At 35.1% G+C, this 19,386-nt stretch overlaps 3 protein-coding genes across 7 annotated transcripts; 2 read left to right on the top strand and 1 right to left on the bottom strand.

Annotated features, from left to right (window-relative positions):
* Positions 1-251: 251 nt before the first annotated feature.
* On the bottom strand, positions 252-15,196 carry LOC105264693 (glutamate receptor 4-like). Of its 3 annotated transcripts, none has more exons than XM_011301960.1 (7): positions 15,125-15,196; positions 3,206-3,300; positions 2,851-3,021; positions 1,783-2,009; positions 1,488-1,702; positions 805-1,055; positions 252-725 (listed from the first exon to the last, which is right to left on the bottom strand). In XM_011301960.1, exons 2-7 carry the CDS (start codon positions 3,295-3,297, stop codon positions 398-400), a joined length of 1,284 nt encoding a protein of 427 aa, XP_011300262.1. In that variant the 5' UTR covers positions 3,298-3,300; positions 15,125-15,196; the 3' UTR covers positions 252-397. The 3 variants fall into 3 exon arrangements, with proteins under 3 accessions (XP_011300262.1, XP_011300099.1, XP_011300180.1); XM_011301797.1 differs by lacking the exon at positions 15,125-15,196 and adding an exon at positions 4,082-4,314; XM_011301878.1 differs by lacking the exon at positions 15,125-15,196 and adding an exon at positions 4,082-4,125 and having other exon boundaries at positions 3,206-3,311.
* LOC105264873 (uncharacterized) lies at positions 5,400-10,527 on the top strand. Its single transcript, XM_011302078.1, has 4 exons — positions 5,400-5,599; positions 5,898-6,162; positions 6,333-6,574; positions 6,730-10,527. The coding sequence occupies exons 2-4, from the start codon at positions 5,936-5,938 to the stop codon at positions 7,512-7,514; spliced, it is 1,254 nt and encodes a 417-aa protein (XP_011300380.1). The 5' UTR covers positions 5,400-5,599; positions 5,898-5,935; the 3' UTR covers positions 7,515-10,527.
* Bcat (Branched chain amino acid transaminase) lies at positions 12,756-18,642 on the top strand. 3 transcript variants are annotated; one of them, XM_011302286.1, is made up of 7 exons: positions 12,756-13,176; positions 14,989-15,108; positions 15,191-15,400; positions 15,884-16,114; positions 17,621-17,930; positions 18,194-18,348; positions 18,427-18,642. In XM_011302286.1, the coding sequence occupies exons 1-7, from the start codon at positions 13,156-13,158 to the stop codon at positions 18,616-18,618; spliced, it is 1,239 nt and encodes a 412-aa protein (XP_011300588.1). In that variant the 5' UTR covers positions 12,756-13,155; the 3' UTR covers positions 18,619-18,642. The 3 variants fall into 3 exon arrangements, with proteins under 3 accessions (XP_011300588.1, XP_011300506.1, XP_011300662.1); XM_011302204.1 differs by lacking the exon at positions 12,756-13,176 and adding an exon at positions 13,281-13,531; XM_011302360.1 differs by lacking the exon at positions 12,756-13,176 and adding an exon at positions 13,538-13,708.
* Positions 18,643-19,386: the final 744 nt, after the last annotated feature.

Below are 19,386 nucleotides of genomic sequence, written 5' to 3'. Positions count from 1 at the left end.
AGCTGATATCTTCTAATTTTTCAAGTTTTTTTTGGCAATTTATGGGAAATATGATTTATATGAAAAAAAAATTATATAAAGAAAAGTAAATTTTACAGGAGAGCCGAGAAAATAATACGTCGTTAATTTACCAGAGCTACCAAGGGTAATTTCAATTTCAAAAACTGAAACAATTTTCTTTATTATTATTTATTGTTAAAATTTCAAGAAAAGGTCAATAGATTTAGAATTTAAGAAGAAAATTTCGTGAGTTTTCACTATTTCCAGTTATCTAGTTGTCCTGTAAATGAAAAATAATTCTACAAAAATTCCATAATTATATAGAATTTTTCAAAATATAGAATTCATCAATTGATTTTTGAATGAATTTCGTGTAAATCGACGCAGTAAAAATTTGTCAGAGTAAGAAAATGTTTCTTTCTTTGGGGCTGCTCTCGTTTACCAAGAGATTTTGATTATGGAGTGGGATTTTAAGTCTGAGAGCCTGTTTTCGAAGTTGTTTATCCCATTTCCTCCGGAGATGGTGTCGCCGATGGATGAAAACGATATACTCCACAATAAAGATGATGAGCGAAACGATTACACCGATTGCCAGAACTGTGAAGATGACGTAGACTTGTTTCATTCCGACAACAACATATTTGTCGGGGGGCCATGACAACGGAGGAATCAGCCAGCGATCCTTCAAGGCGTCCAGAAGACCCACTTCAATGAGTTTTAAAATTCTAGAATGAAAGAGATGAGTGGAGTCAATTCAAGTTATGATCATATCAGAAAAACGTTTAATTCATAATTCCTATTTACCCATTATCAATTGGCCGTTTGAATTGAAAACCCTTGACCATTCCTGTGGTGATCCAAGTTGAAAAATATGCTTCTTCCGTTGGAATGAATGTACACGTGCGAGTAGCCCTGGCGCGATGTCTGTCCTCAGCTTCGAAAAGGGCATCTTTGCCGGTTCCATGGCATCCAGTTCTGTACATGTCCTCGGCGACAGAAACGTATTTGATTTTACGCCTGTACTTACGAGATGTGTAGTTCGGGAGGATAATATCCTGAAAGAAACTTCCTTCATTAAATAATATTATCATAAGAAGTATCTTGTCACTCATTTTTCGATTTTGGAATTTTGCGTGAAAATTATGTAGAATATCATCAAACGTGAAAATACCAAGTTTCAAATAAATGTGTGTGTGTGTTTGCATGCGTGTTAATTAAAAAAAAGTGAATCCAAAAAGATTAATGATGAAGCTAAAAATCTAAAATTTTGTGGAATAGTGGATTATTAGGGAGTATATCTCGGCAAAATTTCAGATCGATCGGTTGAGGATTTTTCGAGATATACCAATTTCCCGAGAATCGTTTTTTTCGACTTTTTCAAAAACTACTCATTTCACTTGTACCGTAATATTCTATTTTCTCTGAGTGCCCACTTCATAATTCCGCAATTACGCAAATTAATGTTAATATGGACAAGAACTTCGTACTTGGAACTTGCTGAATGCGAGTGAAGCAGTACTGAGAATAAGTTTATAATCTGTTTTGACCAGCAGCGAGTCAATGCCAGTAAATGGCAGGTGCATTTCTTTATGCGTCATCGATGCAACGAGGGTCGTACTGAAAATACTTATAATCAGCCAAGCGGACGCTCTTCTAGAAAAGGCCATTATCCGGGATCGCTCCACGTGGACAGCTATACTCCCTGATAAATAGCACAATAATACCATTGCAAAAAGACATTCTATTTAAAAAAATTGTGGATAGCTGTATAAAAAAAATCACCTTGATTGCAGAACGCTCCGAGGGTATAAAAAAAATGTTCCAATAGCAGATTTTGTAGAGTATTCCCATGAAATCTGATCATTGCTTGGTTCAACCTATCAAACAGAGCCCCCAGGAGACTGAAGAGTCCTATAGAAATTATGATAGAAATCCAACAAGGCAGAGGAAAAGTCTTAAAGATCCAGGAGTCGTCAGATTCGAATTGTGGCCTGACGTACACTCGGAAGCTGAAACAATTCGAGACGATAATAAAAAAACTAGTAGTAAACCTTGAACCACGAGGAAAATGGATAAATGAGTGAAGTAGATGATCTTCGAAAGCAGAAAGTGACTTTTTCCTTGAATGAGAGAAAAATTTAGTAAAATGTAGTAAACTTATTTGTAAACAATTAAAAATATTTTTGGAGTAAATAACTATTCGGTTTATGTACTCTTCTGATATATTCGCGTCTATTTATTGTTTCTTAACAAATACCTAGTAAAAATAAATGAATATACCCTTAATGACCTAGTTATGTAACATCGGAACAGAAAACTATATTATTTAATTAATATATTCGTTAATTTATTGACACCATTGAGAAGTTATATTTTACAAAATATTTTTCTAATCTTAATGTACCACAAAAAATAATTGAAAATAGTTGAGATCACCAAATATATTTAAAACTTGAATGCACCCTCAGGTACATTTTAATAAATAATAATTTCAAATGTCAATTCTTGGAAACACGTAAAGTTACAATTGAACTCCACAATTTCAATTATTTGTTTTAAACAAATATATTCAATTCAATATCTAGCACTCGCAATCACATATGTAGTCGCGATTGTTCCTCAATTTCATCTGTTAGTTTAACGCAATTTTTTTGATTTACTAAATTGTTGTCTCCGTGCAATTAAATTTTTCAATGAATCCACCATTGATGTCCCATATATTATTGTTTGGGCGACGATAATGAATTTTTTATAGGTCAAAAAATTATTAAAACGAGAAATTTTCTTCGATAGGATCCTTTAGGATAACCTTGGATCCTTAAGGGATGAAATTCCTATAAAATTGCAAACCTATTAGTCCATAAAGGAGTGGAGTAGTCGATGATGTCATTGGTGTTCAGGTAAAATGCCACTCGTGGTACGATATCCACTTCATTACGCCGCAGCATTCCAATGAGACCGATATGGCTTTCGCTGGATTGTGAACCGAATTTCGCTTCGGGTATCTCCACAGCTTCAATCCTAAATAAATCTGTGAAGTAATCATCTGAATAATCTTGAACCTCGAAATACAACCGATAATTAACACTGCAATCATCATTTACTCATCGATTATATAATTACTCCATTATAAAATCGATTACCTGATGATTCAACTTGAAATACCGGAAATATCTTTTGTTGGGGAGGAGTAATTCGTACTCACGTGAAATTCAAAAAATCTGCGAGCATCGTCCACATGTCTCCTAGAAGTCCCGAAAGTTTTGTGCCATTATTTTCGAATGTCATCAAGTTCATTTCCTGGAATAAAACTAATAATATGAACCAGAATAATTAAAATATTCATATTCAGATCGTGATTCAGATTATAATTTTTGTTTATTGTTAAAAGGTATTCAACTCAGCAATCCCTCCGTTTTTGTTTTTCTTTTCTATTTCAGTCTCTATTTCACGCAAATTATTTTTCATATCTCATTCAAGCTTTTTTACTAGAATTAAGAATTTTTTATAGTTGAAACCAGTCACGGGATTATTTTAACCAAGCCGATATTCCGGATTGAATCATTTCGCGTTACCTACTGGAATAAAGACTGGATTGCCACTATTTTTCATGGAATAATCCGGTTTGATATTTAAAATAATCCAAAAACTCGGCTTGATTGGGTGATTTCAACTTGAATCAAATAGGATTCAATTGGTATAGACTTCGGCAGCGGACTGATCCCAGTAACTAATTTTTTTATTGTCATCAAGATCTGGGAGTTTCGGATGTTTACAAAATTCACAGTATATAATATGTTCATTCACATATTAGTGGAGGACCATATGGACACGGCCCACTATATAATTCAAATTTATTCCCATTTTACTTTCCCGCAGTTGACATCTCGCACATTCAGAACGAAATAGTCAGAAAAAGATGCGAAAACGATAAATAAGTATTACGGATACGGCAATCATCTCTCAGAAATTAAAAAAAAAAGTGAAAAATGAGAACATTTGGCATTAATTCCTAAAACACTATTGAAAGAGATAAAATAATATTTTTCCCTGTTTAAACAAAAAATAAATCCAGTTCTACCGTATGATAACCAATCCTCAGAGTTTCTCCCTGAAGTCTAGCTCTTTCGGCTCCCAGACTGACATTATGATTTTTAAAGACCAATTCCCGGAATATTGGAATTTCCCATATAGGAACGAAATCCTCAGCTGTTCTGTCCCACATCAAAATGTTAACTCCCGAACCAATCGACTTCACAACATGAAGAATACTAAATATCGAAAAACTTGACAGAAATTTCATGACGAGATTCAGCCGCGCAGAAAAGATCGACTGAATTTACATGCATGTACTCCCGTGATTTATCCACTTGCACCTGCCCAGCAGAACGCATTACAAATTGTCGTCCATTCCATTATCACTAATGGATCCTCGATTGAGGGTGAACAAAAATACTGGGAATTATATAAAACATCGGGATTACATCTATCAATCGATCCACTTTGAATACCGTTAGGGTAATCTCACGCGAATTCTCGCTACGTAATCATACATTTTCTACGTTTTCCCCAGCCGAATCAGAGATTTATTGCCGGAACAATTTCCGATTGCAATCAGATTATCACTGAGATGTACATGCCTTCATTACGAATAATGGATTTGATGTGTATAGGAAAGCTCAATAAAAAAATCCACAACTTTTTCTAAAAATTTAAGTTTCTACTGGAATCTTCTAGAATTTGCAGTTAAATTGGGATTCTATGAAATTATCAGTGCATTGTATATTCGATAGGAAAAAGTCAGTGAATTTTTACTTATCCGTTTGGTTCTTCTCGTTTTCGTAATAAAAAATAAATATGTGTACGCATGAAATCGAAGTCAAAGAAATGGCTAGTGGATATGTGGAATTGGAATTTCTCAAATTTTAATTTCTTCTTATTGAACTAGATTTCAATTTTCTAGCTTTTACCAATTCAAAAAAAAGCGCCAAACTTGCTGCGCCATGAAAGCGACGCAATGGTTCTCCAGCGCTAGGGCGAGACAATATGGAAAAAATATCGATTATAAAGGAATCGATCTACACGAATTCATCCGCATAGACAATCCATTGCCAAGAAAAAATAATTTGTTAATAATTAAAAAAAATGATTCAAATAAATTCAATGGAAAAAATAGGAGTTTAATATCTGATGGTAAATTTCATTTCTTCACTGACAAACAAACTGGGAGGATAATTAGATTAATTTTTTAAGAACTGAAATTGTTTTTATTCTCGGTTTTTCCATAGTTAAAAAATATCGAAAACCGAATAATCGAGAGTGGAAGTATCGAATAAGAAACATCGATTATCTCTGAAAACAACGGAAAACATCGGTCCCTTCGATTAATCGATGAACGTCGCCCATCCTTACTGCGCCAAGATGGTTGTTCGCCTGTGTGCACACGTCGGCTCGTTATGAGTGCTCCAAAAAATGGAAATTAATGAGTAATCCATCTGCCCCATTACAAAGCTATTGTAAACCTCGAAAAACAACTGGGATGGCAGTCTCGGTGTTTGCCTGTAATTTACCGGAAGTGTCGTTCGCTCCGAACATTTAGGTGAGTTGTTTTCTTGAAAGACGTGCACTTTGACACATTCTCCCTACGTGTTGAAAGTTCCCAATCGAAGCTCCAGCAGGGACATCAAAATTCATGGCTATCATCATCGAATCATCACACGCATTGTATGATAATGAGTGCGATACAGACCGGAAGTTTCAAGGCTGTGTGGACAGGCCAATGAATAAACCTCAATTCAGTCGACTCCAAATGCGCCCGTCCAACTGGTTTTCTAGTGCTACATTCTTTTCATCGCCCTGGAAAAACTCGTTTAATACGCAATATCGGTTTGTTACAGTGAAATGATCTGATATTTGGTGGTAATTGCCTTGAGACATGGCTCGCAGCCAGAAGTACGGCAACGAAACGCTGGATGCGTTGAACAAAGGCTGCTTGGATTCCTATGATGCTGTTGCCTGCGGTCGCATTAGTATTATCGTCGTTATCAGTGCAGTTACTTGTTTCTTTGCTGTCCTCAAGATTGTCAAGTATCATGCCTACAAGCATCCCCAGATGCACCACTACGTTATTTTCTATGTATCCGTCATCCAGTGTTTTGTCTGGTAAGTTGAACAGTGAAGCTCTTGAATTTATCTTTCTCATGAAAGAATGTCCCCTAGAATCTTTCCGATTTATTTCCTTAGGATAATAATTTGGTGGTGCTGTATTCATTTATATAATATTATTGTCCTCTCCACTAGATGCATTCGATTGCAATTTTTTGAATTTTCAGTGCTGCCAGTGCAGTATTTGGCATTCGGTACCTTCAGCTGGACTTTGCTCCGAGTTTTCTGAAGCTCCTCCAGTTCATCCTGATCTGTCATCTCCACTGGTCAGTGGCTGCCAGGTCCAGACACCGGGATGACATCGTTCAGCACGTCGTCAATCCTGTGCTGTGTTTGTACATGCTGTACTGTACCACTGTCGTTCTCATGGGAATGGTGGACATCAGTGGAACCTGGACAGAGTGCCTACGTGAGTTGAACAAAAATGAGAAAATATTGAAAGACCTTTTTTGACTGAAATTCAATGATCTGCCAAACATTGTTGTAATGTCTCTATCTTAATTCACTACTCGTTACGCAAAATCGATTTATTCAATAACGAATTCAAATCTTCTTGTGTCCTAGGTCCCTACTGGCTCATGCTATCAAGCGCAGACTTCCTAGCCGTCCAAGTGTTCGCAGTAGTGGCTCTGTACCTCACCCACAACAGTGAGCACGCTATATCAACCCTGATGTTACCAGCAGCGAATTCCCAGACTCGAGACCTCTGGCTCGTCACAGCTGTCTACGAAGTGTCAGCCGTCGTCTCAGTCGTCTTCGACGCAGTGATGTCGTTCATGGGACGAGAGGAGTCCGGATGCAGTGGAATCTACGGACACGTCCAGATATACTACAGTCTCGTGATGTCCACTGTTTTGGTGCTAAAGTACTTCCTCCCCACGTGGACAATTCTCTGCGTTTTCCAACCTTCAAGGGTCAAATCCAGACCTTCGGAGGTCGCTCTCACCTCCCACTATAATACCGATGGCACCTGCTACAATCAATACAGGAGAATGTTTTTTAATCAGAACGGGGGAAATCCCAGTAATCTTCAGTACCCAGCTATTCCTTATCCCTCGGATTCACCCATTTATGGGAGCTTCGGGGACTTTTCATACACTGACAGCTCACCAGACATCTCTCCTAGCATTGGTCAATACTGGCCTGGAATGGAAGATGATAATCAGGGGTCTTATGAGAAGCATTTTATGAGTGTTGGCAGGCAGAACCTCGAGACTCAGTATCGCATCGATCAAAATCGTCAGAATCTCGAGAAGAACCTGAAAATGCATGAGGAGGATAAAAAGAAGAATAATCTCACTACTATCAATGAGGAGACTGGTAACATGATGGAGAGTCCACGAGACTGACGAGCTTCTGGGGAATATCCAGATGGCTTATCTGTGGCAGCTAGATGCTCTCATATTCAAGGGATAAATCACTCACTTTCTCCATGAGTAAGATGATAAACAGGACTTTTCTGTGATCCCACTGACACCAATAATGCAAGTTTCTCTGGCCGTTTGTTTGATCTTTCTTTGGAAGGATTCGAGATACAGTAGGAGAAAACAACTGTTTGGCTGAAGATGTCATTGTTGCAAGAAAGTATTCTGTCCATTTTTTATAATCGTGAATTCTTATAATAAATTATTTAGCCGAAAATTTGGTAAAGTGAGGTAAGTGCAATTTTATAGACGTTCTTCGCTCGTTGGGATAAGAAAATTATTCATCACGGGATTTTAAACTTTTTTCATTAGCAAGAGAATATTTTCTTGGATCAATAAAATCTTAGTTATTAAAAACAGTTCATTTTTTCGGTACGTGTATCGGTAAGATGGCCTCATTATTATTTTCGCGAGTTCGAAGGTCAATTTTGTTACTGCGTACTATAAAATCAAAAAATTGGTAATTGGGCACTTTTCATGAATTCGCGATAAATTGATAGAAGGAGAATATTTCATTTTTTAATGGTACAATTAAAATGAATAGTGGATGAAGGAGAACATGAAATATATTAAACATTTCTTCGAAAGCCAAGGCTTTGAAATCTTGACTTCTTATCAAAATTAATTGGTATTAAAACTTCTGATTTTTGGAGCAAATATGAAGAAACTTTTGTTATCAAAGATTTGATAATGAGCTATAACAAAGTTCCTTAATATTTCCACTCAAATCAATAGTGTTTCCGATAAATCAGTAATTAACGAAAACGTAAGATTGAATTTATGAAGGATAGACCAATTTTTCATTGCATTAATGTATGGAGTCTTCATTTTGTCTGAAGCTCCTCTAATTCCATTTGTAACATTGCTCACAATCTTATGGAATTTTGAACAAGGTCATTTATCCAGATTAATCAATTGTTTATCATTCATGTACGATATAGATTAAAAGTGTGGATAGAAAATAAATACGTAAGACTGGAAGCAGTCGATGGCAATAGACGTAGGCTAATGCGTCATGCCAATTTCATAAGACTGTATTTGTGGATGTTCGCGTTAGAGTCAACGTCCTTGTTTATTGCAATATCTTTCGATAAGCTGAGAATTAAGGAAGTAGGTTTAATCCTTGTGAGTTGACCGAGAGTTATTTGTACTGAATTGGTAACGATTCGCCATTGGTTAAAGTATGGAGATGACAGAATTACTGGGTTTGCCGATGATAGGACATTGAAAGATTTAATGGGACGATGAAACCATCCTTCCAAATGCTGTGATGAGAGTTAATTAATTTATCGAATGAATTGAACATAGATTTATAGATATTTTATCTTCACTGATATTTCTCGCATTTTTCGGTTTCTCTGATTTGATGCGAACCAATTTTTAAACGAAGTCGAAGATATTGACACTGGAGAGTGGCGAATTAGTGCTTTCGGCTTTTTGACAACACTTATAATTCATTGAATAATTGAATTATGAGTGAAGGGGGATTTTTTCTGTGAAAAGTAAGAGGAATAGAACAAGGCGAAAGTGCTCTACTCTCGTTAGTTTAGGTATACTATTCAGTAAAGAAGTGGAATGTCACAGTTTCGTTAAAAATCAATTGATCTAAAAAGAACAACTGGTTTTAGGAGGAAAAATTAAAAGACTTATTACCGAAAATTTAATGACCTACAAAAAACTCGTTTATTGTATTCCGAGGAAAAGTCCCGAATAACTCAATTCGTGTGTTCATTATTTTCGGCATTTAAACGTCATACAATAAAATATCATTACGGATAAATTGGTAACAGTTATTTTGAACAAATATTGAAAATAACGTTCACCAATCATTGATATACTATTAGTACTTCCTTCTCAAATCGATTGTTTTGAATATATGTCGACAACTAAGAAAATTGTTAATTTACGATTGTCTCATTTCTCCATTTCGCTACTGAATAGAAATTCTCATTAATACTCAGTTTGCATCTTCACTCAAGATATTCGCTGTAGTTTTAAGAATCACTTGTCAGTGATGAGTGATAATCTCGTTATTGTAGTGAATATTTACAACGAAGTTAATCTCAGTAGAGAATTCATAAGAATCAGCTACGACACATCACATGTGTGACAGTTCTATACGATTTGAGGAACATTCTGGTGCATTTTAAAGTCTGGAATGCTCTCTTTTAAGAGTACAGGAACAGCCATTTTATTTTACTCAGGGGAAAACCAGTGAGAAGCTTCAGGACATGATTAATATCTGGTTCCCCTTGTATTTTCCACTCATGTGAGTGATGATATTCACGTGTCATGCGAATTTTTTAATAAGACAATGTGCCAAAATTATCGGTATTGATTCCGATATCTCTCGAGAGAATGCGGAACGAAATTGACTTCACTTTGCATTTCGTATTTTTAATCACAAGATTGGTCTATTTTTTCTTAACTATTTAGATTACTTTTAATGCAATCAGTGCATCACATGTGTAGTCAAACAATTTTGTAAATATAATTTCGACGATAATTGCAGTTATATTCAGATGCTATTTTATGTACAGCAGACTCTCGTTACAGTCGCCTGTATGGGGTTGAAGGGTAAGCTAATTCGAATACGAGGAGAATTTATTTTTCGGCTTTATTTTCCCCGCAATTCAAATCCTCGCCGGACGAAACAATGGATTGCTTACATCTTGGAGCCCCGAGTTACTAGAATGAGCAAAGAAAGAAATGCGATAAAAGAAATGGATAAGAGGTGCGACTATAACGGAGTTCTACTGTAATTATATTTCGTTAGAGGAACCACTGATATTTTGGAGTTTCTGTACATGTAGGACAATTAATAGACGCACTCCATCTGCATAAATGTTTTGTTTGTACTCATAATTTGTACATAAATCTTCGTAAGAATTTAATAAACATATATTGCACGGTAGACTACATTTAATTCGAAATGTAATTCATGGAAGTTATTGTATCTACATACATACGTACACAGTTTTTCAATTGTTTATTTTTAAAATGAATTTAATTAATTTTGAGTTAATAAATCAATAATTATTTTAATGACTTTTATATTATGTTTTCAAAAAAATAACTCTATGATTTTTCATGAATGTAAAGTTGAATAAATTCTATCCATCAATACCAGTTTTAAAAAACTGATATTAATACACTGATCGTATTAGAATATGACTTGTTTTATAGAAGTGTAATTGCATTATTCATCCAGTGAGAAACATCTAGAATGCATTCAACCCATCGCCTTATCGGAATTAACTCGAAGGGGAGCAATTGTTATTTTCTCATGATTACGTACTTGGCATAATCATTTTTTTGTGATTGTACAAGTACAAACATCGAAAGACGCTTAATTCATCCTTCGGGATTTGAGATATTCCCATTCGCAAATTTCTTTCATTTTCATAGAAAATAAACGAATTCGCTCGTGTTCAGACACATGGCGAATGCCGATAGTAAAGACTCATTAATATGCGAATGAATAATATTAATCGGTTGAGTTGGAGAAATAAAAGGCAGAAGAAATTTATTCAAATAAACTCAGAGGCATTGAATTTAAGTCGATGTACATCGATTTTGACACGTGCGGACAGAAATACAAGATTTAATTCCTTTGTTAATTCGATTTACGCTGTTGAAAATTTTTGTCGTGTTGTGAAGTTAATGGTTTATAAATTGCATTTAATGACATTTTGAAAAGTTAGAATTTCGTGGAAAAAACAAAGAGGATTGTCAATTTTCTTTCCAAATTAAAAAATAGATAAATAGAAAACCAGACATTTCCGGCAAGTATATTCTTGAATTTTTACGAGTGACATTGAACGTGACTGCGAATTCATCATACCATTTCAGATATTACTTAAAACTAAAGGGGAGTTGACAGTGAATATTCATATCCGATTGGAAATTCTAATAAGTTGAAAAATTCTTGTTTTCATGTCGCACTTTACAATTACAACATTTTATTGAATTTTGCGTGAAACCTGGAATTTCATAATTTCGAACCCGATATCAGATTCAGAGTCAATGTCCTGAGAGCTGATAGGCATAAGCCCATGAAATTCCATTTTTTTTTTCAGCAGTGTCGCTTTGATCGAATGTAGACGAGTAATTGCTACTCCAAGCACGTGGTGATTAACTCGAATTATCGAAATTTTTATCAAACATGACGAGTTCACTATCATATCAACGCTTTCGAAAATTTAGTCATTATCTCATTGCCGAATGATAACTACACACAATATTTGGGTTACATCACTTCTATGAAAGTATTGAGAACGAAAATAATTTTTTTCCTTAAAAGGGTCTAAACGTCTCAGTAAAAATCGGATGATCTATTTAAATCCCTTTCATCAATAGCCTATAAGATATCCTGCATTACTCTGATTAATTATCATTTTATTATTAATTTCCCTTCTCAAAAGTTTTTACATAAATATAAAATATGGATTTGTGAAAAATCCAATCGTTCTACCAATTCCATAATATAAAAATAAATAAATATACATAAGAAAGCGAAAAATTTCCAATTCGATCATCCAATGTAATAATAAAAAATGTCAAACCCATAAAGAGAAGTGGAAAGCCCCATCGTGCGATATTCAATCATACGTCACCTCTAGCATTTTAGAGTACCAAGAAAATATTTATCCAACCCCAAGAATAACAACCCATGTTTTTCACAAGAGCCACATGATGCATTTGCCCCACTTAAAAAGGGGGGAAACATCCAACAATACTTCTCCAATATATCGATAACCACTCATTATCATTCCCACAATTTTTTCTATTTAATTATAACATAATCAGTGTACACCTCCCGCCCCACCCCCTTTCGCAATGGGGCATTGATTCAGGCATCCCTTCTCCCGCAATTTTTTTTTTCTCGTCGCAATAATATATTTGCACAATACCCTATCTCTCATACGTCAAACAAGCCCATGTTCTCAAATTATCCCGAGTGGGGATTAACCCGCCACCCATTTAACATTGATTGGACAAGAATTATCTATCCGAGTGCTTCTAATTATCGAATGCTCAGCTCAGCAGTAACACAATAGATACATATCCTCTATTTTTTTTCAATTATCCCTATCTCTCTCGAATCATTAATCTGCTCTATCCCCCCTCTGCCCACCAAGACTGATAAATAAAAGATTGACCGGCACTCGATTCAAATTCATTATTCGACCAACAACGGGAGGAAAATTGACACAAGTGCCCTCGACTCCGGTCCCGTTCATTCGTGGTTCCTATTCTTTTATTACAAAGTGTTACCCGTATTAAATATAAGACAAACCGAAATTGCAAATTGCTGATTAACGAATTGCTGATAAATAACTGAAAAAAAAAACAATAGGACACTATAAAATATTTAAATAGTCACATCGTTTTTCTGTTACATTATTATTTCTCCGACAAACTTTTAAAATTCTTGAATTCATTCGGGTAATCAGCGCAAGTTAGTTACGTATTATTCTTGTGGTTATTATTGTTGTTATTGAAGTGTAGTGTATACTTTGACACTGGTTTTTACCTCCATTTAATACTTTTTAAAGAGATAAGGATGGTTCATGCGATGCGTAAGGTAGGTGCAGAAATTTTAATAAAACGTGGAGTTTTATTATGGGGTGTTTTTGAACCGACGGGGCTGAACTCGCGCCTGAAACGGCGGGTTTTTTAAATCCAAACCCAACCTCCACTACATGATACTGAAGATTGTGGAGGTTGGGATCGTTTTAATGGTTGCAATAACGGGTTATTTTTTTTTTTTGTGAATTTCGGGTTAATCTCCCAAGAGTGATAGAGTGCGGGGGCACCCAACCCCCCATGATCGTATGATCGTATGAGATCGTATGGAATTTGTGGTGGCAAGTGGTGGATATCCTCTGATCGAGTGCTCCACGTGCTCCGAAAAGAAGTGTGAAGTGGGGAAGGGATTCGTGAGTTCGCACATGCAAAAATTAAGATGTTTAACTCAACTTAATTCAACTTTAATCACGCGATTAACTTACCGAAAAACTGGGCCAAGGTTTCTGAGGAAAATTAGACAGCCGTGGTTGTGATGTAAAGACGAAGGTTTTCAGTTTATTTATCTGAAAGGCATGTGTTTACATCAGGTATATAAATCGGGTGTCGAGTGTGTAAATATAAATATCTTCTGATTTGAAAGGTTCAAGAATTGTCCCAAAATTGTACGAGCGATAAGAATTGCGATGTCTTTGGTCGAGTAGAATATTCGCGACGAAATCTAAGTAATGATTTTTGGAATAATATTTTATTTAGGGCGCATCATTTGTCATTTTTGCGTTTGAAACTCGTGAGGATAATTTTCCAATCTTTTTGCCGTAGTAATTTTAGTGGTCTCTTATAATAAAATTGTTAAAAGATGAAAATCGAGGAATATGAAAATCAAACAGGTATTCGCTGAAATTGAAAAATTCTAATTTTTTGACAAAGTATCGGGGGAACATCACAATCGAGGAGGTATTCGCTAAAATGGAAAAATTCGGTATTTTTGAAAAACTATCAGGGGACCATGACAATTGAAGAGGTAGTCGCTGAAATGGAAAAATTCGGAATTTTTGAAAAAGTATTAGGAGAACATGACAATCGAAGAGGTATTCGCTGAAATTGAAAAATTCGGAATTTTTGAAAAAGTATCAGGGTACCATGACAATCGACGAGGTAGTCGCTGAAATTTAAAAATTCGGAATTTTTGAAAAAGTATCAGGGGAACATAACAATCGAAGAGGTATTCGCTGAAATTGAAAAATTCGGAATTTTCGAAAACGTATCAGGAGAACATGACAATCGAAGAGGTATTCGCTGAAATAGAAAAATTCGAAATTTTTGAAAAAGTATCAGGAGAACATAACAATCGTAGAGGTACTCACTGAAATTGAGAAATTCGAAATTTTTGAAAAAGTATCAGGGGAACATGACGGTCGGAGACGTATTCGCTGAAATTGAAAAATTCGAAATTTCTGAAAAAGTATCAGGGGACTATGACAATCGAAGAGGTAGTCGCTGAAATTGAAGAATTCGGAATTGTTGAAAAAGTATCAGGAGAACATGACAATCGAGGAGGTATTCGCTGAAACTGAAAAATTCGAAATTTTCAAAAATGTATCAGGAGAATATGACAATCGTAGAGGTATTCACTGAAATCGAAAAATTCGAAATTTTCAAAAAAGTATCAGAAGAACATAACAATCATAGAGGTATTCGCTGAAATTGAAAAATTCGGAATTTTCAAAAAAGTATCAGGGGAACATAAAAATCGAGGAGATACTCACTGAAATTTTTACATTCTATGCCAAAAAATACTTGGAAACTATTGCAAAAAAAATTCGCCACGTATCATCAGATAATGAACTGTATAGTTTTTATTTCACAGCTCTTAGTTCGAGGAAGTCTTTTGAAGCAGATCCATAAAAATGTCAGATACAGTTCATCGCTGAAGATCCTAGACCAGGAGGTGCTTCAGGGAGAACTAGAAGCAGAACGTTCTTTCAAAGTATATTCATCTTCACCTGTTCAAACGGCGACGTATCACTCCGCGGTGTAATCTATTCATACCAAAATGTTTCGCATTTCAGTATTCAGACATTGCAGTGAGACTGGCACCTCCGCACCTGCTCCAACCAAAACCAAATGTCAGTGATCTCCGTTTCGGAAAATACTTTACAGACCACATGTTCAAGGTTTACTATCACGAGGCACTGGGGGGGTGGCAAACCCCTGAGATCACACCTCTCGAAAATTTAGTCTTTCACCCTGCGGCTAAAGTGCTTCATTACGCCATCGAAGTGAGTCGAACAAAACAATCTAAAAAAATGGAGAATACTAATTTTTTATCGCAATTTTGTAATAAAAGGAGTTGAAAACATTTTCAATAAACTGGAATATTTTCTAAAAAACTGTTAGTTTTATGTATGTCCATAATCTAGCGAGGGCTGGGTACGAAAAAAATCGGGAATGTTATGTCTTACAATTATCGATTAATTGTATAAGGAGCAATGCGTGGGGACTGTTCTTATTTAATGCAGTTTCTTTGTTTATATTTTCATCGTTATTTTAGCATATATTCTAATATACTAAAGTGTTAATCAAATGAATACATATACTGAAATAAACTAATATTATTCGAGAAAGCGGGAGATATGAAAAACGTGAAAACTGCCAAAGGGCATAAACATTGAAATAAATTTCCAAAACAATGAGAGTGGATATGATTATGCACTGAAAAAATGAAGAATACTGACAACCGAATGTTGACCTATTGTTTCTAGGCTTTTGAAGGGATGAAAGCCTACCGAGGAATCGACGGAAAGATCCGTTTGTTCCGTCCAGAATTGAACATGGCACGTATGAATGCATCGGCTCGTCGAATGGGCTTGCCAGGTTTTAGCAGCATCGAGTTCATAAAATGTTGCACCAGACTAATTGGTATAGACCAGGAATGGGTGCCCCATTCAGAGGCCTCCAGTCTCTACATAAGGCCAACGATAGTCGGCATCGACGTAAGTCGCAAAATGAGTATCAAGGGAAAGTCATCTCGCAATCACTCAAACAATATATTGCAAATGAACAAAGGTTGAGGGAGATAATCGTATTTTTCAGTTTCTCGAAACGATTGAACGCTCAATCAATCATGGAATTGTCTCATTCCCTGGCTTTTTAACCCCTCACACAACCAATTCCCATTTTGAAAAACATTTAATGCTTTCTGGCACTATTTCCAATCCGTCCATTTTTTTTTACATTTTATCGATAATTTTTATCTATTAACCCTCATTTATCGGAGCTTACTCAAATATTTAAAAAAAAATCGGCGCACAAGTAAAATAAAGTTTTGAATAATTTTTTTTAAATTACAATTATTCCCACATAATTATTATATATATATTAAATTACACCCACATAATTTACAAATTTTTATATTTAATATTTTTACAGTTAGATAAATTGATCTTTAACGATTCTATCATCTTCATGGACGCGCTAATTGCAAATAAACTCATCAAATTAAAAGTGATATTGCATCGTTAATGAGGATTTCTTATCATTCTCGACGTTTAACAAAGACGTAACCTTAGCGAAAGCTTATTATCTCATTTATTTCCCTTTTTTGTTCTTCGATTACATTGTGAGTTCATCTCTCGAGTTATCTGGGGTATCCACAGTTGTCTCATGAAGCGAAAACATTCAAGATACTGCAATTGTATAATAGAGGAATCATACAGAGAATCGTATTTGGTTTAGAAAAATTATTATTTCTTCCGAAAATAATATGAATCGCGTGAATTCAATGAAACATGGAAAACTTCCCCCATTCTCGAGTTATTATCACTTCCGGTGAATAATTGACTATTTGTATGTACTTCGTATATTTGTGCTATCTATTTATTTTATTTTCTACTCGCCTTATCAACCTAACTTCATAAACTGAGAATTTTCATCATCTTCTGTTGTGCCATCGACGTATTGGTCTTAGAAAAAAAAATTCATGCATCGGCATTTTTTTTCTTCTAGAAGTGAATGAGATTCCACAAATTCTCGTAACATCTATTTTTTTAAATAAATTAGTATACATGGTGCAGCATGTACATCGAGAAGAAAATTTATTAATTAATAAGAAAATATATTAATTTTCTTTTATTAAATATTTACTGGTAGGACGTGAATATATTCGGCAAAAATATTTTTTTCGCACTGTATGTGTCGACTTGGTGAATTAATAAATCGATGAATAAAAAAAAATAAATTCTACGTATTCCAATTTAATCTACCGATATCGATGTAGTATCTCAAATTATTATCCATTCTAATTCTCAATATTGTATAATCCATTTCACCTTATAATCATGAAGTTCTGAACATGTGTAATCTTTCTTTCGAGTTAATTTCTAAAGTTCTTTATATCACTATTTTTGCACATCGTATCATTCACTGAATGATCACGAGATGTTCATTCTTCGAAGATAGCAAAAATGAAAAATAAATGTTTTGGTCTTTGATGTTGACAGCCGACCCTGGGAGTTTCTTCATCAGAATCAGCACTTCTTTACGTAATTCTCTGCCCTGTGGGATCTTACTTCGCCGGGGAAAAAAGAACAGAAGGAGTTTCATTGCTAGCTGACCCTAGGTACACGAGGGCATGGCCAGGAGGGTGTGGAGATCGAAAAGTCGGCAGTAATTACGCACCTACAATTAGGGTGCAGAAGGAAGCTGCTGAGAAGGGACTACAGCAGGTGCTCTGGCTCTATGGGGAGGATCACCAGGTTACAGAAGTTGGAACCATGAATATTTTCATGTTTCATATTAATGAGGATGGAGGTGAGCATAATCTCGAGATTATCCAAGTATTTTAATTCAATACTAACATAAAAATATAGAAAATAAAAATTAATAAAAGCGATAGCGATGTTAAAGGGACCCTCCCAATAAAATCTACGGGGTTGAATTTCGTTTTTTTTTCTGGAGCAATAAAAAAATGGAGTGAATAAAAACGGAATTATCAATAATTGGATTATTTTTCGTTCTGTAAATTTACGATGGTTACTTTAAAATAATCAAATCATTGTCTAATCACTTTGCAGAAAAACAATTAGTAACTCCTCCACTAGACGGTTTGATTCTCCCAGGCATCACCAGGTCTTCGATATTGGAACTCGCTCGGGATATAAACGAATTCAAAATAACAGAGAGAACCATTACGATGGAAGAAGTTTGTCGATTAGTTGCAGAAAATAGAGTGAGTCAAATAAAAATAAATCGGTAAATAGAATTATAGGAATGCGCGTCTGATAATCTTTGGGTTCGATTTATGTAGTTATTGGAGTTGTTTGGGGCTGGGACAGCCTGCGTTGTGAGCCCAATTTCCTACATCGAATACATGGGACAAGGTCTCCACATCCCCACGTGTGATCAACCTGAACCTCTCTATAAAAAATTCCTGAAGACTCTTCTTGACATCCAGTATGGTTACGTACCAGGTCACCCTTGGACGTGGGAAATTGACTGATAAACTCATTTCTCTTAATACTAACGTGGAATTAATATCAATGTATGACGAAATTCGATCGAAAAACCTTCCTTAAAAAATGTTATTAAATTTCTACGGTTGAATTTTTATCTTCCTACGATTCTGTGGAGCCGCGACGATTTTGTTGTAGTTCCATTAAAAGTTTAATTTTAATTTATTTTTTGCATCAATTTTATTTCACGGAAAAGTTCAATAAATTTTAACTCATCTTTTTTTATAAAATTCAAAAAACGGTAGAAATTCAATGAAATTTCTTGAAGACAAAGAGGGTTTTTTTAAATAAAATTCAATCATATGCCAATGAAAACGACGCCGAACATCACATGTAAATGCTATCATCATGTATCATATATTGTTCATAGATACCAGAGAGTGTCATGATTCATTTTTGTATTATTTATTGTTAGTGAAACACTCATTACTTCCAGTTTTCTCAAGACATGTACATAGTTGACCGAATCTCTGGAGATTTTTGTAAATACTTTAAATTCTCAATTGATATAGCTCTAGTGTTCGCCGGTTTCTATAAGTGCCAATTTTACAAGATTGCAGGTCTGCGATAAATGAAGCAGTTTAACTACAGTACAGTACAGTAGAGTTTAACTGTACATTTGAAAATTGGTATTTCTGGAAATAAGTCTATTTTTAATTTATCGAGATCCCTTGCTGACTGCGAAAATACATCATTTTTTATAAAAAAATTTCGTCTTAATGTCTTAAAAAATTCCTAGTATCATTCTCTTACTC

The sequence above is a fragment of the Fopius arisanus genome, unplaced genomic scaffold (assembly GCF_000806365.1).
Source record: "Fopius arisanus strain USDA-PBARC FA_bdor unplaced genomic scaffold, ASM80636v1 scaffold00001, whole genome shotgun sequence".
In the NCBI taxonomy this organism is placed as follows: Eukaryota; Metazoa; Arthropoda; class Insecta; order Hymenoptera; family Braconidae; genus Fopius; species Fopius arisanus.
This window is presented reverse-complemented; position numbering and strand designations above follow the sequence as displayed.

Excerpts from the sequence above, each read along its gene's own strand:
- LOC105264693 (XM_011301797.1), bottom strand. The coding sequence starts at position 4,303 with ATGAAATTTCTGTCAAGTTTTTCGATATTTAGTATTCTTCATGTTGTG. Across the intron at positions 3,022-3,205 it reads GCAGATTTTTTGAATTTCAC|GATTGAAGCTGTGGAGATAC; the intron begins GTGAGTACGAAT and ends AGATTTATTTAG. Across the intron at positions 2,010-2,850 it reads ACTCCTTTATGGACTAATAG|CTTCCGAGTGTACGTCAGGC; the intron begins GTTTGCAATTTT and ends GAATTGTTTCAG.
- LOC105264873 (XM_011302078.1), top strand. The coding sequence starts at position 5,936 with ATGGCTCGCAGCCAGAAGTACGGCAACGAAACGCTGGATGCGTTGAAC. Across the intron at positions 6,163-6,332 it reads GTCATCCAGTGTTTTGTCTG|TGCTGCCAGTGCAGTATTTG; the intron begins GTAAGTTGAACA and ends TTGAATTTTCAG. Across the intron at positions 6,575-6,729 it reads AACCTGGACAGAGTGCCTAC|GTCCCTACTGGCTCATGCTA; the intron begins GTGAGTTGAACA and ends CTTGTGTCCTAG.
- Bcat (XM_011302204.1), top strand. The coding sequence starts at position 13,445 with ATGGAATTTGTGGTGGCAAGTGGTGGATATCCTCTGATCGAGTGCTCC. Across the intron at positions 17,931-18,193 it reads TCATATTAATGAGGATGGAG|AAAAACAATTAGTAACTCCT; the intron begins GTGAGCATAATC and ends ATCACTTTGCAG. Across the intron at positions 18,349-18,426 it reads GATTAGTTGCAGAAAATAGA|TTATTGGAGTTGTTTGGGGC; the intron begins GTGAGTCAAATA and ends CGATTTATGTAG.